This window comes from Cyanistes caeruleus, chromosome 8 (assembly GCF_971803275.1).
Source record: "Cyanistes caeruleus chromosome 8, bCyaCae1.hap1.1, whole genome shotgun sequence".
Lineage (NCBI taxonomy): Eukaryota > Metazoa > Chordata > Aves > Passeriformes > Paridae > Cyanistes > Cyanistes caeruleus.
In genome coordinates this window covers 12,102,851-12,123,053 of record NC_141708.1, presented here as the reverse complement: position 1 = coordinate 12,123,053, position 20,203 = coordinate 12,102,851, and the positions used below count along the sequence as shown (strand labels likewise).

The 20,203-nt window shown below is 42.9% G+C and overlaps 1 protein-coding gene across 19 annotated transcripts in view; it reads right to left on the bottom strand.

Moving 5' to 3' along the window:
* The window catches only part of SH3PXD2A (SH3 and PX domains 2A), a 243,399-nt gene that overhangs the window by 117,585 nt on the left and 105,611 nt on the right, over nucleotides 1-20,203 (bottom strand). For 17 of the 19 annotated variants that reach the window (XM_086899425.1, XM_086899424.1, XM_086899427.1 and 14 more), the window contains one exon: nucleotides 19,609-19,700. In XM_086899425.1, coding sequence (XP_086755551.1) covers nucleotides 19,609-19,700 — 92 coding nt within the window. Of the gene's footprint in view, nucleotides 1-1,687; nucleotides 1,738-19,608; nucleotides 19,701-20,203 lie in introns of those variants that run through there. The other 2 variants (XM_023929805.2, XM_023929804.2) reach the window with 2 other exon arrangements.

Here is a 20,203-nt window from a genome sequence, read left to right as displayed (position 1 = left end):
GGACAGAGAATGGATCCTCTTTGCCATCTGTCTGAAGGAGCAATGAGCCTTGAATCTTAGACAGAGTCTGTAGATGATGCCTCATTTACAATGGCCCAGGTGACTTTTGCCTTGCTATGCATCCATTGATTCCTTAAAGTCTTGTCCTGAGTCACACCAGCAATCACAGCAGACCTTGCCACAGGCAGCAACAGCAGCTCAGAGGAAATACATACTAAGTCCAGTCCTTTTTATTAGTGTTTCAGAAAGGGGAGAATTGCTGCAATAATCCTGTACTGAATCCAAGAAATTGCAACTCTCTGCTTCTTATTTCCACCTCTGCAACCTTAGATCATGTGGCATTTAGAAACCAACAGAACAGGGATGAAGGTCCTTGCAACCTGCAAAGCTCAACCAAAAAACTCATCTCCAAATGCTGGCAGTGGCTGCCCCAGCTCTAATGATCACCTTGGAGGCTCTTCTGCCTCTCAGCTAAGCACAGTAATACTGTGTTACATTTATTCAGAACACATGTAATACACACAAGAGCCCATAAAAGCTTAAACAGCACAATAAACATTTGGAAAAGCACAGTGACCAGATTTATGGGTTTGGATACCTGCCAGCATGACCCACCAGAATCAGATCCTTGAGTTTTTGTGTAAGTCCAAGACATACACACAACACAAACACAAATGTGCTGTTATCCTTGGAAAAAAAGATAAACAGCCCCCAAAGCCCATCCCCAGCACTGGAACATGATTGCCTTTCTCTGCATCTGATTGGACTTTGTTTAAATCAAAGCCATAAAGGTCGTCTTGGCGAGGAGAAATAAATGTAGCACAGCAAAACTTCACCCCAGAGCACACTGTAAAACTGACAAAGAGGGAAAGACAAAAAGATTTAGACACTTAATTTCCACTGAAGGAAAGATGAGTCCTGCTGTAGAAAAAGAGCTGTGCTTTGCCAAATTCCAAGATACTTTTGTACAAAGTTTCCTTCACAGGGATGATGTGATACCTCCTGTGCCACCTACCAGTTTGGAGGAAGGGGGTGATGGCTCAGCAGAACAGAAGACGTGTGAAATGATGACAGATTCCAGGGCGTGTAAAACATTTTTACCCAAGGAACTGCAAAAATCTTGAGCTTTGAGTTCAAATGATTTGGGGATAGTGGGAGAGCAAGGCACCAGTGGGATGTAGAAGTTCCTCTATTTACCAAGCTTAAGAACAGATGACAGAGTTCCAGTTTCCTGGCTTCTTGGGCATTTTATGGCACTGGGTTTTTTTGCCTCTTTTACATTTAATAACATCTATAGCTAAACACAGTATTTTGAATACCTACAGCCCTTTCCAGTTCACAAAGATACTTCACAAGCAGGATTTAGCACAGTCATGAGCATCCAGTGCTCAAGACAGAAACCAGGAGTCCTGGCTCTGTGTTTTATGCCCTCATCCAGGGCAGAACCCCATCCCCAGACTTAAAGCAAAAGGAAAGAGATAAAAGAACAGTACAAGATACTGCTTTTGAGAAACCTGCCTCATTTGTTATGATAAAGGAGAGCATTACGGATTAGTTGGCAATACATGGAAGGAGTTGCCCACCTCCCACGCATAATTTCCCACAAAATGTTTTTACAAGTTTAAGATGAGCTGCTATGTAAAGTTATACAAAAGAAAGACTAAAACTTGATGACAGATTTACTCACATAAGGCTCAGGACGTGATGATGCCCTCGGTGTTAAAGGACCAGCTCAGAAGCACTGCTCTGCTTGGCTCATTAAACTGCAGAAAAAGGCTGTTTGTGTTTATCTGCTGCTCTGGGAAGTGGGTTGTGCACTGAGAACAAAAGCCACATGCAAGGGCGCATTCTCTCACCCACTGGCACGGGCACACTCAGGGATAGCTTTGCTTAGGACAAGGTCTATCTGCAGCATCAGTGGCCACAGAGGACAGAGCAGGGAGTCTCTGGTCAGAATGCTGCAGGGTGCCAGCTGCTAGGAAGGCCACACATTTGGTGACCACAGAATTAGTGAGAAGGCACAGAGTAGTAAAGCGTCCTGTGGGAGGAAAGGATGTGTGCTGAAGCAAGGGCCACATGGTGTGGGTAAATGGAGTGCATACCAAGGGAAGGTCTTAGTAGCTCCTGGGAGGGAGGGCTGGCAGTTAAAGGTCTGTGCAAGGTGACTGTGCTCATGTTAGCTCACAGGACAACTCGCACAAGAGGAAGGGATGGGAAACACAGGGCAGGCAGGGAGAAAACAAAGCCAGGGGAAGAGCAATGCACTGATGACACACCCTTCTTCGACCCCCTTGGGAAGGAAAGCTCTGCTCAAGCTCCAAAGTACATTCTCCTGAGAGCTTGAACAGCCCCAGACAAACTTCCTTGCAGAAACAGGGGCTGGGGGTACCTCTAGCACAAGCTGTCATTGGCAAGGACTGCAGAAAGGGACACAAAAGACAAAAAGTGGAGCAGGCAGCTGAAGCAGAGAGCAGAGGACACCAAGGGCTGGTTCTCAACAAGGACTTGCAGATGGAATAATCTAGCCAAGTGTCACAGTAAGCAAGCCTGCAGCCTTACACAGACTGATTTCAAACAGAGTCTATGTTCCTGAGCAATTTATCTTCTACAGCAGACTGTGCTCCCAGTTTGTACAGACATTTGGTTGAGGAAGTAGAGGGAGATGTAACTTTCAGGTAACCATCAGCCATCCTGCCTTCCTCCATGCTCACACGATCCTTTCCAGAACTGCCATGGGACAGCTGGGCACAAATGCGGGTTCTTCCACGTCACAGCTACAGCCCACCCTGCTCTCCATGCTGTCCTGGCAAATGAAGAAGCGTGGACTGGTTGTTGTGTCACTTCTGCAAAGACATCTGCTATTCATCTCAGGGGAGGAACTTCAGATCAGGCAATTCACCACAGTTTGGGGAAGAAGACAACAGGGTGAGGTCAGTCTTGAGCTGAAGATCCCCATTCACATGCTGATGAGCACAAGATGAATGTGCGGTTTTTTAGAGGACTGTGAGGCCAGTGGTTGAAGCAGGGAATTCAAGGGAATCCTGAAGACTAGTCCCCCTGACCTAGGGCAAACTAGTTCAATGTTTCTTTAGCACATTTTCCTCAAATACAGAATTTTGCAAAAATTGACATTGATGGTAACCCACTCCTGTAGATCCTGAAGTTATATATCAGCAAGTAACTCTGCTGGCATGCTAGGGGTGTTTGCAGAGGCAAATGGCAGAAAATATGCTGAGAGTCACAACATGAGGGTAAAATCCAGACCTTCTGGCTCCTGTTTTATCCTTAGTGACCTTTCAAAACCACTTTCATACTTCTGCTTCCCTGGTTTTAAAATAAAACCTGTATTTCACATTCTAGCTGAGAGGGTTCATGTTTGGGCCATACCTTGAGGTGTAAAGTGAAATAAGTCTATAGAAGGGCAATGCAGTACTATTGCCACTGCTAATACTGAATGACTTATATGATGCTTTCTTTCTTTACAGTATTTTTATTAGGAACAATCCATGGGAAGATTCTGGTTTCACTAAAAAAAGAAATAAGATAGATTATAGACAGCTAGGGACAAAAATAATCTGTTCCCATGTGGTTTATGCTATTTAAAGGGACATAATACCTATTCTTGAAAATACCAGTTTCAGAAGACAAACAACTGACATCTGTCAGCATAAAGAAATTTCAAAAAATAGACTTAATATTATTTTCCAGAAGCTTTAGCTGTGCCTGAGATGACCCAGAGTACAGCAGCAAGCGGGTAGAAGCATGCCCTGTGCGACATAGCGCAGCCATCTCTTCTGCCAGAACACAAGTAGGGAGTAGTTTTTCTAACCAATTTTAGAGGAGGATCTTGGTTTCAAGCCAGGAGGTTGAAGGGTGAACAGAGCAGCACAGGGCTTGGTGCATAGAGAGAGTATTTTGTGCCACGTTCCCACATTTCTGTTCACTGTCCCAGCTGCGGTCAGGTGGGAAAAACAGCGATGCTGTCTGTTCAGCCTGAATTCCAATTCCATGTAATGGGCTGAGTTCTCTCCTGCTGAAGTATCTGGTGGCTGGACAGAAGCCACTGAGCTAACAACGACTGTGCCTCACAATGAACAACAGTTGGAGGAAACAGGCAGAGAGTGGGAATTTGTCCCAAGCACAAGATAAAGCAAGGAAGTCTCTTTCCTCCTGCATTCCTTCTGCATCCTCCATGACCATCTGCCAGGGGAAGCCGTCTGCTGGAATCCAGGGGTGCAAGGATGGGCTGAGGTGAGCGTGGGGCTGGAGCTGAAGAATGTGTGAGCACAGTCACACAGCTGTGAGTACAGAGATTCCCCAAAATGGGAACCAGGGCAGGATCACTTTTGATTTGGACGTGTCCTGACCCTTATGCAACTGCTGTGAAGCATTGATCTTGTCTTGGTCTACAGCCTGGTGGTAATTTAGAGATGTCCAGAGAGTGGAAAATCCCAAGCCACATACTCTAGAGTTAGTTTGTGTGTTGTTATATCTTTGTGTTTTGCTCTGGGACCAGCTAAAACTGCAGCAAAAACATTGGTAAAGACAGAAGCACACGTTGAATTAGTGCTGGTGCTGCCCATACAGTTTCTGTCACTAACAACCAGTGGGAAATCAGTGAGAGATGCCTCAGACACAGCATTCAGAGGGAGATGCTCAGCACTTCATCCACTGGTGTCTCATTTATTCTGAACACTTAAAATGTTGGGGCAACTACAGAGAGAACAAGGCTGAACATAGAAAAGTAAACTTTTCTTTTTCTATAATATTAATAGGCATATTATGTAATTTCCTTAGCATACTGATCCAGCAACTCTAGTTACAAGACAGGATGGGATTTCCTTGAGGTCATTCCCCCAAACTGTGAGAGTTGTTACTTCCCTGGCTCACCCACAAACAGAATGGTTTGCTCTTCTGAAATACTAATGTCCAACTGTTGCAAGGTTTTGCCAATCAAAACATTGTGGCCTTACCCCATTTTAATAATCTAAGGCATCAATCTCTCCTTTAGTATTTGTTTGATGTGTTCTGCACCCTGCTGAAATATCCCCTCCAGACCTCCCTGAGCTCAGGCTCTGATTGAAGAGAGATGCCATGCATCAGGCCTGCAGCTTTCTCTCTGAAATATTTAGCAGGGGATGGTGGTAAAATGTATTTATTTTCATGTATTGAGGAAAGACCATATATTCCAGCCTCTTTTTTTTCCATCACTCAGAGATGGGCCTGAGGCCAAAACGGTGCTGCTAAGCTTGTTTTCTATTTAAAACCTTCATTTTTATTAATAACCCTTTACAGCCTACACACCAGCACTGCGGGAGTTGCATTTCCGTGTTATGTCATCGTGAACCGTTATGTATTTAATTCCTGTACCCACAAACCCATATGGACATCATTAAACACGCACCATACAGCATTAAAACTGTGTTCCATAAAGTGTGATTTAGAAAAAAAAAAGAGCTATGAAGTGGGGATTTCTTTTTTTTTTTTTTTTTCCTAAGGTCATGGGAAAATGGAGAAGTAGGGGAGACAGAAAAGGTTCAGCAGTACTGCAGGTTAGCTCACAGCTTTCCATGCCTGCAGACTGAAAACCCACCCTGCCTTATCCACCACAGAAGATTAATTACCCAGGAACTCTAGGCTGGTGATGATGAATTTCTGTTTGGCAGACTACATAGACAACTTCTACAAAAATTACAGGTTACAAAACAGCAAAAAACCTTGGTGATTTTATTTCTGCCAAGTTAGTTTTCCACAACTTCTCCTTTTCTCCCTAAGAGTTGCCTTTAGCAAGGCAAAAGAGCAGGTTTCCCCATATTGCTGAAGTTCAGTTATCAGGGTCACTAACACATATGTGAGGGTGGCACAGGGTTTGCTCCCAGTTTCTGTTCTAGCCCCAGACTGGCTCATCCTGGCTGTACTCTATGCAAAAAGCTAATTCAGCAATGAGGCAACTTGTGTACCTTATGTCATCCCTTCGTTATCTCATATGTGGTATTGGGGATGAAAAGATATGGGGAAGGGAGAAAGTGTTAGAAGTAATACATCAAAGAGCAAATAAAACAAATGAACAGAGTACCAGTGGGACAAACAGAAGTACAGAAGTGCTGGGGGAAACAGCACAGAACATATTAAGAAAGAAGAAAACAATATGCAAGGGATGTAAGGATAATGAAAAAAAACCAAACCAACAAGCCAAAACAAAGACAGCTAAAAATGACACAAGAAAAGATATGCCAACATGAGGCAGAGAAGCTGATGCAGTCAGGGATAAAGCAGTCAGGTAAGAAACTAAAAAGAAAGAAAGAGATAAGAACAAAGCACAATGTAAAAATGTCCAATAAAGATCTAGATCCATTTGCAGAAAAGGAGACAATAAGCAAATTGCCTATAACACACACTAGACACCTTCCAACGACTTAGTCCATTATACTGGAATGAGACCTGCCAAGCCCTGTTTGATGGATGAATTTCCTCTGATCACAGAGCAAGTGCTGGCTGAAGTGAACAGACCACAGTGCAAATGGTTGCTGACAGGATTTTACATCAAGCACAGCAAAACAAAGGTGCTCTACATAGCCTCGTGTTTATTGCTTTCTTTCAGAGTAGCTGCTTTCCCTTATGGAGACTGTATTAATGCTTCACTGATTTTACAGCTACGCAATTAAAGATACAGATGAAGATACTTATCTAATTGCTTTCATGCCTTTTTTAGTTGGGTTTTGAATTTTTTTAAATGAAAACGTTGTAAAAATAAATGCATAAAAAGAGCATCCAGGGCACACACAAATTATTTGCTATATCAAACCTCTAAACTATCTGGCCAGTTAAGCCTTTCTGCTGTTTTGTGATATGGCTGTTTAGGAGTCTATAAGAGTAGATGTTACCCACCCTCATCCTTTGAAAATTGGTGACTTATTCCAGTTAAAATTGTTGTGTTGGCCCCAAAGCTTTGCTCATGTACTCCATACCTGCCCATCTCCAGGCAAGAAAGAAGAACTAACATGATTTGCAGAGGGGGGATACTGATGAATGAACCTCCTTTGTATCCCAACCCTCTCAGAATTTTTCATTCCCATCAAACAAACATACACATGCATACACACACAAATAACTCTGGGTGCACGTGTGCTCCCACTGAATTCAACACAGTTACCCACTGTGTAGAAAACTACCAGTGTGCATAAATGTCTGGGGGAGGAGGAGGCTGCTCTGGGGACGAAGCTGACAGCAATTTAATGTTATCTAGCTGCATTACTCTGGAGGTGAAATGTTTTTGACATGTGTCTCTGTTGGGCTGTATCCTACTTCATTCAAAATCAGGAATTTACTTTGATGTTTTGAAAATAAAGCCTTAAAAGAAGAAACAGACGTGACTGGCAAAATTTTTCAGGAAACTTGCAAAGGACCACTAGAGCTGTAAGATGTTAAATGGGTTTATTTTTGTCTGTTTGTGGTAAGTCTTCTTAAACTGATTGTCACATATTCTACTTACACACTTCCATGGCATGTGAGTATATCTGAGCTGAATGAATCTGAAGTGGAGATAAGACAGGAGATTTTCTGAGCATACGTTAGGATAGACAAAATCGTGTCAGAAAGCAACATTTGTTTGTTAAAGCCCAAAATTCTCTGTTTGCTGATATTAATTCAATCTTCTCTCAAACACTGTTTATTCTGCCAGAGATCAGGATGTTTTGGGCAATAAACCAGGGCTGAGTAGTTTATACGCCTGTCCACAAAAAAATTAAATATAAACTACTTGTCAGGAATCTGCAAGGACAAAATTTTCTGATTTATGAGGATGCTGAATGATTGAGCCAAGACTGTATTTGGAAAAAAAACCAAAACAATAAAAGCTTTAAGAGAAAGCAGGCAAAAAAAGGAAGAAAAAAGAGTACTAATTATATAAATCACTGAAGACTGGCCTTCCATAAGAAGAGGGGGAAAGGGACTGCTCCTATGATGCCTATTTCATCCGTTGCCTAACAATCCAAAAGCACATAACTTTCAAAGAACTGCATTCTTTTTCACAGGCTGGAAGCACCACAAAGCATCCTTCATCAGCCTGGCCTTTTGGCTGTTCTCCTCCAAATGCAAATGCTACATCTGGAAAAAGCAGTAATCCTCTCTCCTGCCTGAAAGCCTCCTTTTATCTCCATTCTCCTCAGAACTCCTACTTCTTGCAACTACTCACTCTGACATACTGCTTTATTGAAGGGATTCAAGGCTTTCTGCTCATCTGCTGAACGTCTGCCTCTTATTAAAACCCCAGCTCACCTTCGGAGCTCTCTCACTGGCCAGCACAGGTCACTCTGTCCTTCCTCAGCCAAGCATCTGTAACACAACCCCCTCCTGAACTCAGATGAGCAGGAGAACAATGAACATTAACAGAAGCTTATTTATCAGGGCTGGCAAGAAAAGCATCTCATTAGCTGGGATGGCCCGTGCAGCTTGGCCACGGGGGCTGCTCCACCCCTAGGGGATGACACTGATGCATCAGGAGCATTACTAACACATCCCACAGAGCCCTGCTTTGTGCATTGAGATGGCAGCAAACAATACGAGAGCTTTCCACTGACCTCTCGCTGCAAGAGTTTACAGCTGCTTGAAGCATTTCTGCAGTTCTACCCTAGCCCTTGGCTTCACTGCACAGATGTGAGTGCACTCACACTCACCTCACTTCACAGAGGTGAAGGAACTAAGCCAGACCCAGCAAGATGCCTCAGGATCCAGGTCACTGGCTGCGGACACTGCAGAGCTGATGTGCAAGCTGGAGAACCTTGTCATTGGGACTACAGAAAGTGCTCAGTTCTCTTACTCATACACCACCCAAATGTAGGAGCTGTGTTGCTAAAATGTAGGAAAAAATGTAGAACACTGGCAAGATATACCGGTTGCCATTACAAGAGTAAATGCTGCCCCAGTTACATTTTACATTTGCCCTTATTTTGAGGGGTTGATGATAGCCTTACACCACACTTTCTTCTCCTGTGTTCTGAATAACTGAACTAATTCTCCTCACTTGGGGTGAAAATTCATGGCACCACTGCCAGTGTCACAGTCATGTGGCTGGGCTTTTTCACAGTGAAACCCTTCCTTGCTCCTCTTTTCCTTCCCAAATATTCTGAGTGCCCCAACCAAGGGTTGCACCAGGCCTTACACTTCAATGCATCTATGAGCTCTTTTTCAGCTTGCCAGATTATGGCACAGGAGAAAGGAATCATGCATGTGGCTGATGCTTTCCCAGAGCTGCCCACTGGAAGAGTTGAGGAATTATGTAGGCAGCACCAGACACCCCACAGGACTGCCAGAGGCAAATCAAGTCCCAGCCCACAGAATTGGGCACCACTGCAGAAGGGGTTACCTGCAAAGCTGTCTGCCAGATGTCTCTGTACATGTTTGTTCACTCCACAGCCATCCTGTTGCTCAGTAGGGCCAATGACAACCATTTGGTTTCAGGGATTTGGGACCACATTTCAACAGGAGCTGAGAGGTTCATTTTTGGTTAAATGTTTCCATGAAAAGAAAGATCCTCTTTTAGTCAGATCAGTCAGTAGAGGATAATCCACATATCCACAAAATAGTGGGTTTTGAAATAAGATTTATTTAATTTTAGCATCCTCAAGAACTGTGAAGCTTCCCTAGCAAGAGAGGACAATGTTGGTGAGGTTCTAACCTTAGGAAAAGGACCAGCAATCTATCCAATGGGGAGCAGCAGAGACAGCAGCATTACCAATTCACCAGTGCACCAGGAGAGCTTCAAGCCTCTGATGAACACTGTCTCTGGCATGAGTCACTCACACTTCACTCCTGGTATGCTTGGATGGGAAAGGAAAAGGTTTATCTTTTAGATATGGTGCCCCAGCCATTCTAATCCTGCAGTTGTTGCCACAGTTGACTTCTTATAAAGCAGACTAGACTTTTTTGGTCCCCAACATTAAACATTTTCTTCTTCTTTTATATTTTCAAGCATTAGCTATCCCAGGTTACTGGTGATTTTTTGTGGTAGTTCCCAAATGAGCCTGAACTGCTCCGATTTTTCAAACCCACAAGACTGTAACTGAAAGCAAATGTAATCAGACATATACAATGTTCTGAGGTTCACCACAGTGCACTGCAGTCAGCATTACTGGACTGCCTATTAAAACTCCTTGGAGCTGGGAAGCAAATACAGCTTGCAAGAATCCAGCAAATAATCAGCATTTATTAGATTATACTAATGTATTGCAAAGCCACAGTCAATCCTCTATTCACTATATATCCAAGGTCTCTTTAAATGAACATCTTCCTGATCTTAGGCCAATTGCTTTAAGAGATGAACAAGGAAAGAATTCTACTTCTAACACATCGATTCTGCAATCCTTACATCAGTGTCAATCTCAAATTGTCCACTACTGTCAGCAGGGTCATTCCAATCAAACTCTGGCATAACTGGAAAAAAGAAAGAGGCCCAAAACCAAAGGGTATCTTTGAACCCAGACACACAGCTCTAGCTGGAGATAAGCAGTAGCAAATCCCTTCCATAAAACTCCCAAACAAGATGCAAAAAGAGGGGGGGAGTGGTGTGATTGGGAGTGGGGGGTGTAGTTAATTGAATTCCCACTGCCTCTTGAGTCTGCACTTAAAAGCAGGTCTAGGGTTATCTGTGAAATTTCAATTAAATCAAAAGCTTTGATAACATGATAAGTCATTCCAGAGTTTGGAGTCAAAACACGTTGTTATTTGATCCTCTGCTTGTGTTTCTGGGAACAGCACGCATGAAAGACAGCAGCAGACCAGTCAGGAAGATGGAAAGGGTGGAAATGAATCTACTAATAGATCACTGTGTCTCCTTCAGCCAGAACCACTTGAGGTCTGGTATTCTTTTATATATACAGAGTCCTAAAGGCACCCCATTTCTCAAGAGACAGAAGACAGCAAAAGAGATCACCTCAGACATGTGCAGCACCCGACAGCATGGCTCCCTACTGCCACAAAAGTTGATTTTTTCCCCAGGCTTGCTATAAACAAGATTTTTACCTGCAATAGCATTGGGAGCTGAATGCAAATCTCTGTGACAGACATAAAACATTGAGCCCCGTGCATGTAATGGAATAGATTTCTAGCACAAACTCTTTGGTGGCCCAAGATGAACATCTAAAGACAGGTACACTGAAAAATAATAATATGATTCAACCAAAACCTACTTCTCATCTCAACAAAATGCAGGAGAGGCAGCAGCTCTCCAGAGAGACGTGACTTGCTTTACCTGTTGTTCAGCACCCTTTGATTGCTAAGGCTTCCTCCTCTCTCTTCAGAGGCAACTGCTGGATGCAAAGGGCAGTGCCAGAGACTCTCAAAGTCCTGTTTACTGAGGAACATCACCTCTACTTACCAGTGTGTAGACAGCAATGCTTCACCTTAAATAAATGTGAGATTTGAACTCCACCTGACCGGTGGTGCTCAACAGCATTAAAACACATTGTAAGCAATGCCCTCCCTTGTCACATAGAGTACAGTAAAACCCTGTCAAATGTAATGGGATGCCTTACCTTGCCCCCAGACAATTCAAAATCACACACAGAGTCACACTAGACATGTGTAGGCATGTGTACATGAGAAAAACACTCCTTTTATTACCAGTGAAGCTACTGATCCTCAACTTTACTGAAAACAAAGGGACTCTTCAGACAAGCAATGTCAAAATTACACAGCAATCAACAATAGGCAGAGCAGACCACTGAAAAATCCCATCTGACACCAGGAACCACTGGGGAGTAACTTATCATCCTGACAGCAACCACCCCATTGAGCATGTCTGTCCCTAGTGTCCTCCTCTTCAGAGTGAAAGATCTTCATTACACAATAGTGTGACCATATTATAGACACAGCAACGACAAGCTGCGTTCTTTGTGATATAATCGTATCTGCAATGTAAGCTGCCTATTCTTGCTTTCCAGAGATGTGACACACAGAGGACAAGACAGGCTAAACTCAAATCTGTCATGTTAGTGAATAGAAAACTCCACCCCAGCTCCTCCTGCATAGCAGGTGATGAGTCAATGGTGACAGTGTGCAATTAACCTGCCAGCAGGGGCTCACCAGAGCAAGAAACCCAGATAAGAAAAGGAAGCCCCCATCCCTCATCCTCTCCTCAGTTCCAGGCATATCCACCAAGAACATCAGGACCAGACACTACTCTTCTGCACGGAGATAAAGATCTCTTTTGTGTTTATCAGTATGGGCAACTCAACCCTCCGGGCTGCAAACCAAGCATCACCTGCCTTTAAATAGAGAACTCCAGAAGATCCAGTGGCATTGAGCCAAAACTCTCTAGAAGTGTGTGTTCAAGGATAACTGGTACCTCAAATCCTTCACAACAATCTTGATAATCTCTGAATCCAGTTATTTCAATAACCTGCCTCATTAGGCCAGGTTTCTCTCACTGCCACAAACCAATAAAGTTACTGTTTTGACTTTCTAACTGGTTTTGCATCTAGGAGCACCAGCAGAACAAGCTTTCCTGACAGATTTTGGAAGCAATGTTTCTTCCAGCATTAAGTGATGATTTTTTAAAACAAATTGTTTTTGTAACTGGTCATTTCTAAAACTGTACTATAGAAAGAATGGTGTTTCTTTAACAGAATCAAATCCTCTTAGCAAATCTCTGAAACCAAAACTCTACAATCATTCTGCAGGTAGAGCCAGGAGACGCAAGAGGCCTTTCCAACATCACGAAGCAAATCAACGAGACAGTAAGAACAGATTTCCCATTGCCCTGCATTAACCGCTCAGCTTCCCCAGAAAGAAGAAATTTTATCATTTAAGTTAAGCAGTAAGCAAACTATTACTTTCTAGTCTACAAAATAGGCATTGGCAAATTATCAACAGTGACTGCTCTTTTAGGATATGAGAAAAATTACTGGACAAAAAAAAAGCGCTTGAGCCAACAGGTTTGGCATTTAGTTTTTCTAAAGGCAACATCTCTGCATTTCAACATGCCTCTCAGTCACTACTCTTCTACAGTGAAAGAAAAAAACTATTCTTTTGAATTTGTGCTCATAAACAGTGAACTTTAACTAGCACTGACACTCTTTGTGTTCCACGCAGCAAGGCAGTGTCCAGAGCTGCTGCTGAAGCTGCTGGATGTTGGCAGAGCTCTAATCTCATTCTCATACTGATGAACTTCGAGTAAGTCTGTTTATTCTTAATCCATCCTGTGCCCATGACAGCATCCCACTTTTAAACCCTGCAGCCTGCTTATAACCAATCCAGGCAAAAGCTATTTCTGTACACTTGGCTGCCAGTGCCAAGTGTCAGTATATTAAACTGTCTTTGCTCCTCTCAGCTCTGTGTCCTTTCACAGTCAGGCCACAACCCAAATGTGATACCCAAGGCAAGGGATAAAAGCTCATGTTGCTCCAGCTGCCATTTTTCTAAGTTTTTTTTCTGTTTGCTGAACCTATTTCATTTAGCATGCTTTCCATTTTCCCATAGGTTTATTATTTGATATTTATCTACATGCAATTTCTTTTTTAATTTTCTGAAAGAGTAGCAAAAAAGATTCCAATCTTTTCTCAGGAAGGCTAAGTTATTTGTTGGTATCACCAATGCTGAGGCCAGTAGCAAATTTCAATATCCTCCATTTGATACTCCAGTCCAAATCAGTTTATATGCTACAAACAAAAGGGAAAGTACCATGTGAAACTAAAGAAGATAACGAGTAATGAATCTGTTATTTCCTTTTTTCCATTTCTGCATTGACTTAGTTTATTTAAGATAATGATCTCCAAGTGAGACCTTCCAGAGATCATGAGCACTGATGGAAGTCAGCACTCACAGGGGGAACCCCAGCCCTACCTGATAGTGGCTGTGTCCCAGAGACCAAGCTCCTATTCTCCGGATCACAGGGGCACAACTGGGGATCAGCCACACTTGCCTCCTCTATTCCTGGGCTGCCTGACCTCTCAAAGCCACAGACTGTGACAGTCCCATGCTGTGAGCAGGATACTGTAAAGCACTTCTGAGATCCAAAAGCCAAAGAAACACTTTTTCCACAAATTTAGGTGCTGAGGCCAAACACTACTAATCAATGCAGCCCTAAACCAAGCACATTTCAGAAAATAAACACAGCTGCTCTACTACACTGAGATGCTCACAGAGCTGTGGTACCTAATTCCCAGGGAAATGAGTGAGAGCTGTGTGAAATTAGGAGTACCAAGCAAGGCTCCTGGCAATAACAGCCCTAACACGTTATTGCATCCTTAGCTACCTAAACCTCAGTGAATAAATAATTCTTTGAGAATATTAAATTTTTCTTCCTTTCAAGACAGTGGGTTTTAACTGCTTTATCCTGTCACAATCTTTAATCAGAGCTTTTCTCACTCAGTGCTTCATAATTTACTTCCCAGGTAAAAAAAAAAAATCAAAGAAAAAGAAAACATCTTTCTCTTTTCTGGTCTTGCATTTCTTAGGGAAATTAATTTCCATTCTGTCTCTCTGAAGTGGAACAGATTTCCCAAATAAAATGTGAGCACTGAGCAGTCACAGTACCAGTGCTAAGTTCAGACTGTAATGTCAGTTGTCATAAACTGGTGCTGACCACATTCCTAAATGATGTGGAAATTATCTGTATTGTAAGTCCTGTAAGAAAAATCAATCACAAAAAAAGAACATCAGCTTTCCTCATAGCACATCTGCTCAGAGACTCAGCTGTCCAATGTACTGGGAAACAGAGCTCAAAAGCAATAAAGTATAAGTGAAATAAAAGCAATTAAATATAAGGGATAAAATGTAAGAGAAAATAGTTTCGTAATAGCAAACAAATCAGAATAAATACAGATATTTCACACATGAAAAATTTTCCTCCTCTACCAATAGGTAATTGAATTGTTATTACAGAACAGATCTGGGAAATAGAAATAATTGTATATAGACACAGTCATGCTTATGGATAGAAAATCGTGTATTAGGGAGATGTGCTTTAGCACCAATATGCTCATAAACTTAAGCAGCTTCCTTAACATGGTCACTCCATTGCCCTGGCTATTTCTGTTCAGGAATTTGTAATACATGAAGAATAAGAGGAGAATCCAGCTTCCGTTAAACAGTGGCTGCCTGGCATCAGAGCATCCAAGTGTTACGACAATATTTATTTGCTAGAGATATGATCAGTAAAGCTCATGACTACAGACCACAATAGAGCATTTCTGTTCTTTAGTAAAGGCACCTTCAGCATTAACTCCATTTTCTGCATGAACCCTCATAATATGTTATACACCTGTAAGTCCCCTAGCTTTTCTGGATTTGCATATTGTTTGAAAATTGCTTTATGATTCTTACAGGAAAATTATTCTCAGATATTGAACACTGCTTTAAATTCAGCTGATAATATTATTACTAGTGGTTTAAACAGAAATCTTGTTTGAGCCTGCATGCATTTCTGCAGGGGGAAGTACTGGAGAACTGGATCCTTGGCTCTTGATCTGCTCTTTAGACTGGATCTAGACACAAAGGAAAAACGAACTCTCACAAGAGTGGTCTGGCTGTGATATTTTGAAACTTGCTGCAAAAAAGCCCTAAAACCACTAAACCATATGCAATGCCTAATTGATTAATCCTACTTTTTTGGGTATTTCTGTTATTTCTAGTAAAACAGAATCAATTCAAAAAATTGGTTTCTGAGATTTTGTTTGTTGACTGTGAGCCCTGGCCTGACCTCAGCCTTGAATTTAAATCCCCAGCAGAAATCTGAAATTAATCTACCTCTGGTTTAGTTATCAGTAATTATAATTATTAACAGAAGTATCCAGTAAATGAATGGTTTTCAGTGACATGGTGTTTATTTAGAACAAGGGATAAATAAAAACACACTTCCTCCTTACCTCACAGTGTCTTTTCCCATGGCAGTGCAAGACCTGGCTGTTCTGTGGGCATGGTAAAGAACACAAGCCCAGCCATGTGCCTACATACACAGGTGTTTGCCCAAACAGTAAAATGCCACATATTGAAAACATAAGCAGTTAAGAACTGCTCCTCCTGTACCAGGGCCGATGCTTTGAAGATTGCTTTCCGTGTGGCTAATCCAGGGGGTGGAGCGAGAGCAGTCTAAACAGCTGCCCTGGGAACATGGGCACTGGAGCTCCCAAGGCTGCCTGGCACATCACTGCTCCCATGGCCCACCAGCTCCCCTGCAAAAGCCATGCTTTCACCATGTGAAACAGCCTGAGAATGCTCCCAGACCATTCCACACAGGATTTAGTGCCTATGGTCTCTCTCATGCCACATGAAGGAAACCTGCTGTTGGGAGCTATCTGGCCTGGAGCTATCTCCACCCGCTGGAGCAGGCTCAGAGGAGACTGTCAGCCAATACAAATGCTGAGATTTCTTGAGACATCTCTCCAGCTCTCTGCCTGTGAGCTGCTGTACCCAGGAGAGATTTAATGGGCTGGAAGAAATACCTTCTGCCTATTGTCACAGGACTCGAAAGCCTGGACCATCACCAAAACAGGAAACTGAAAACCTAAGCCGTGAATCCAACCGAACAAATTGGCCGGATTATTACAGCATTGGGAAAGCCCAGCTTTTATTACAGCTGGATTGTGTGCTGCTCAGCACTGCAGGCAGTCAGAGCACGGCAACAGTAGGAAATTACTCTGTAGGGAGCAGCCAGCGAGCCAAACACGGCACAAGCCCGTGTTTTGTTGTTTAGGACCTCACAAAGAAGCAGGGAGGAGGCAAGGGTAGGGCAGATGAAAGGTTGTAAGGAAGAAGACAGCAACACATTTGTAAAAGTGCCTAAGGAACTACAGGGGAATTTCGGCACCTTTCAGGACAATAGGAACAGAAGTGAAGAGCTCAGCTTTGCAGATGAATTAATGCAGCACTAGATAGATTAGTGCACCATTGCAAGCCATGGCTCAGCAGTTAAAGGCATGGATACCTCTCTGCACATCCCTAGGCATTTCTGTGTCTCCTCCCTCGAAGTATAAGATGCCATGTATTTCTGTCTGGAAGCACATGCTTAAGCCACTGACATGCAATAACTCAGTGGACTCTCTGGGCTCAACAACCCAAATGCCCATGGGCTTAAGGTTACACTACTGAAAATTAGTTAGTTAATTAAACCCTAGGTCAGGCATTGTCTTATGAGACCAAGCTGCTGCAGAAAAACTGAGCAGGTCAATATAAAACTAAATATCATCTCATTGTGCACAGAGAGGAGACATAAAGGCAGCACAAGTAATTCTGTTTGCTGCCCCTTGGTGGCTGAGTCACTTGCTTATTGTTCTTTAACCCAGCAAGCTGAATGCCATGTCTATGCTGACAGATCAACATACAAACCACCTCTGTGCTGAGGGCTAAAAGAAGCAGCTGAAGAAATAGATAAAATAATTAGGATAGTTCAGATGCCTCCAGGCTACAGCCCTACCTCCAGTCAGAGGAATGATGAACCATGAGGTCCAGGGAAGACTGAATTCACAGGGCTTGGGCACCACTGGCTCACTGTTTCTGGAGGGGCTTGGCAGAGTAACAAAACAAGGGAATAAACTGGGAATTCTCTGGAATTGTGCTCCTTCCTACAGTGCCTGCTGAGGTTCAGAATCACCCTGGAGGTGTCCTTCCCCCAGACCCTACACAGTGGTCCAGTGAGCCTCAAATCTCCTCCCTTTCCCCTTAGTTCACAGAAGAAAAACACTAAGATGTTTCCGTTGGCTTTTACATCATCTTTTTGTAGAGACTAATCTTCAGTTTCAACAATACATCTTTTGTGAAGCACTCCCAGCAGAAACCTTAGACACCTTCCCTAAAATCTGTTTGCTTACAGAAGACGAGGTAGGATTTGTTTAAACCCAGCTAGATTAATGTCTTGCAGACATTAGTGAAGTGAGATTTAATCAGGTTATTGCTCTACATTTTCCAGAGAAATAAATCACACTTATTACTAAGCTGGAATAGGATGCAAGGCTTGGGCTGAGAACATTTAGTCTTTTTTGTTTTTCCAGAGGGGAGTGAAGGGATAACTTGAAAATTTCTGCAAGGCTGTCAAACAGGCCCTCTAAGACTTTGAGAAGGGACAAGGACACAAGCCATAGTGGTTGGTGTATGTCTGGGGGTGGGCCTGGGTCCATCTCCTGCCTTGCAGAGGTGCTGTAGAGTCTGCATCAGTACAGAAAGCAGACGGGAGTTTCTCTGAGATCCTCCAAGTGAACTGTTCCATAACTCCTGGGACCTAACTCCTCCTCTGGGTGTCTATCTCTGCCTGGCACACAAGGATGTGTCTTTGCATCACAAATGGGGTGTTGTGGGATCAAGCAACCTTTGCAAACCTACTTACAGACCTTAAATGGAAATTGTGATAACCAGCAGGTTTCAGAGCATGACAGGCTTATTTTGTTGCACTGTTTTCTAAGTTTACAATATGTGTTTAACAATGAGCAAGCAACTATATTTATTCTCACCAAATATTTTCTTAAAACAAGGCTAGATAGGAAATAAAAAAGCAGCTTTTTATCCAGACTTTTGATTTAAAACTGCTCTTTCCTTCTTTCATGAAACAAAAAAAGACTTTTACTCTCAGCGATGCTAGCAGTGTTTTCTTTAGTAAACATGTTAATACACCTCCTTGTACAAATGCAAGCACATGCAAGAAACAAAGTCTGGAAAATCCAGTTGCAAAAGTCCTCACTCTTTTTCACCAGCACAGCAGCAGACAGCTGAAGCCAATACAAATCTTTCCGATAAACTACAGGCTTGCATGTGCTAAAGTGCCCAAAGCCCATAAGCTTTGCATCCATTTCCCCTTGTCCAATGGGTTGTGCAAACATGGGAAAAAGCAAATTACGGTAACACAGCCTGCAATCAAGTTTCAAATCATGCAACAAAACACAATGAGACCAAGTCAAAATCTTACTGCAGAGTACAATGAAATATATCCTGTTTGGGATGAAAGAGAAAAGGAAATACCAGGCAAGGCAGCACTGTTGCTTGTAAATACCTTCCTGCCATCGCTTTCTCTGGATAAATTAGTCCTATGAACCCTAACTGCATCAGCATGAATCAGCCTGTCTGCTCCAAGGTAGAGGCTACGATTCTGTCTCATGTTTAATGGGAACTCTTTCTCCCCTCCTCTTCTTGGCTTCCTGCTTGGAAAGAATACTCTCCAGAGACAATTTTGGATCTGGACCACAGTCTTGCTCCCTACCGATAACTAAGTATCTCTGGGCAGGAGTACATTTAAAGAAGCAGCTGGTAATTATGAGCCAAGTGCTTACTGGCAGGATTTCCCCCTGCTACTGAGCCAATGCTTTTTGGGAACTAAGTGACTCTTTGGTGATAACTATCAGGTAAAACCCATAAACCAGGGGAGGTTCCCTTACTACAACCACGAACAAGAAACAATGCAAAGGTGGGTGGAGGATGGCTGAAAATTGTATCTGAGGGTTGCTTGACTTCCCTGTCCCTCCACTCACCCAAAGTGGTTGTGATTAACTGCTGGGCATTTTCTAGGTAGTGCTTGATAGCTACAAAATCTGTTCCCACGTCTACAGCAGTAATAAAACAAATGACCTTTTCCTTCCAGCTAATCAAAACGTACTGAGCAGCACAGAAAACCATCACAACACTTACTCTTTTGGAGGGTTAAGGTCTTCTGGGCGAGCCTCGAAGAACCTGAAGACTTCATCACACTGTGAAATATGAGGAGGAAGCCGAACCAGTGCCTGCAAAACAAAACAGAGAGCGAGAAGCACTTAGACATAAGCCAAGTCTGAAGCACGGCCTCAAACATCTAAACTACCAAACACGAAGAGGCAAAACAGTCTTGGCAGGGGGAAAGGAATACTGAAGAACAGCATCACACCCAGTTACTTACCAAAAGAAGAAAGCAAATAGCAAGTCTTGACTGCAAATGTCAGGTAGGAAGCAATGAATTCAGACAAGCAACAGTTCTTAGAATCAGCCAATGGAACTGATTTTGCCATGTGCTCAAGAGCAGAATTTGGTCCACAAGTGCAAAACCTTGACACTGCATAGGTAAGTGCTCTGTGGCTGGGACAGTCTGTGACATGGGCTTGCACAGCACCTCAGATGCTGAGGTTAGGGCTTACGGGCCTTATGTCAATGCACACAAATTCAGCATCCACTCAGACAACAGATTAATGTGCTCCATAAAGCTTTCCATCAAGCACTGTCCACACAAAAAGCAGAGTTCGCTAAAAAAAAA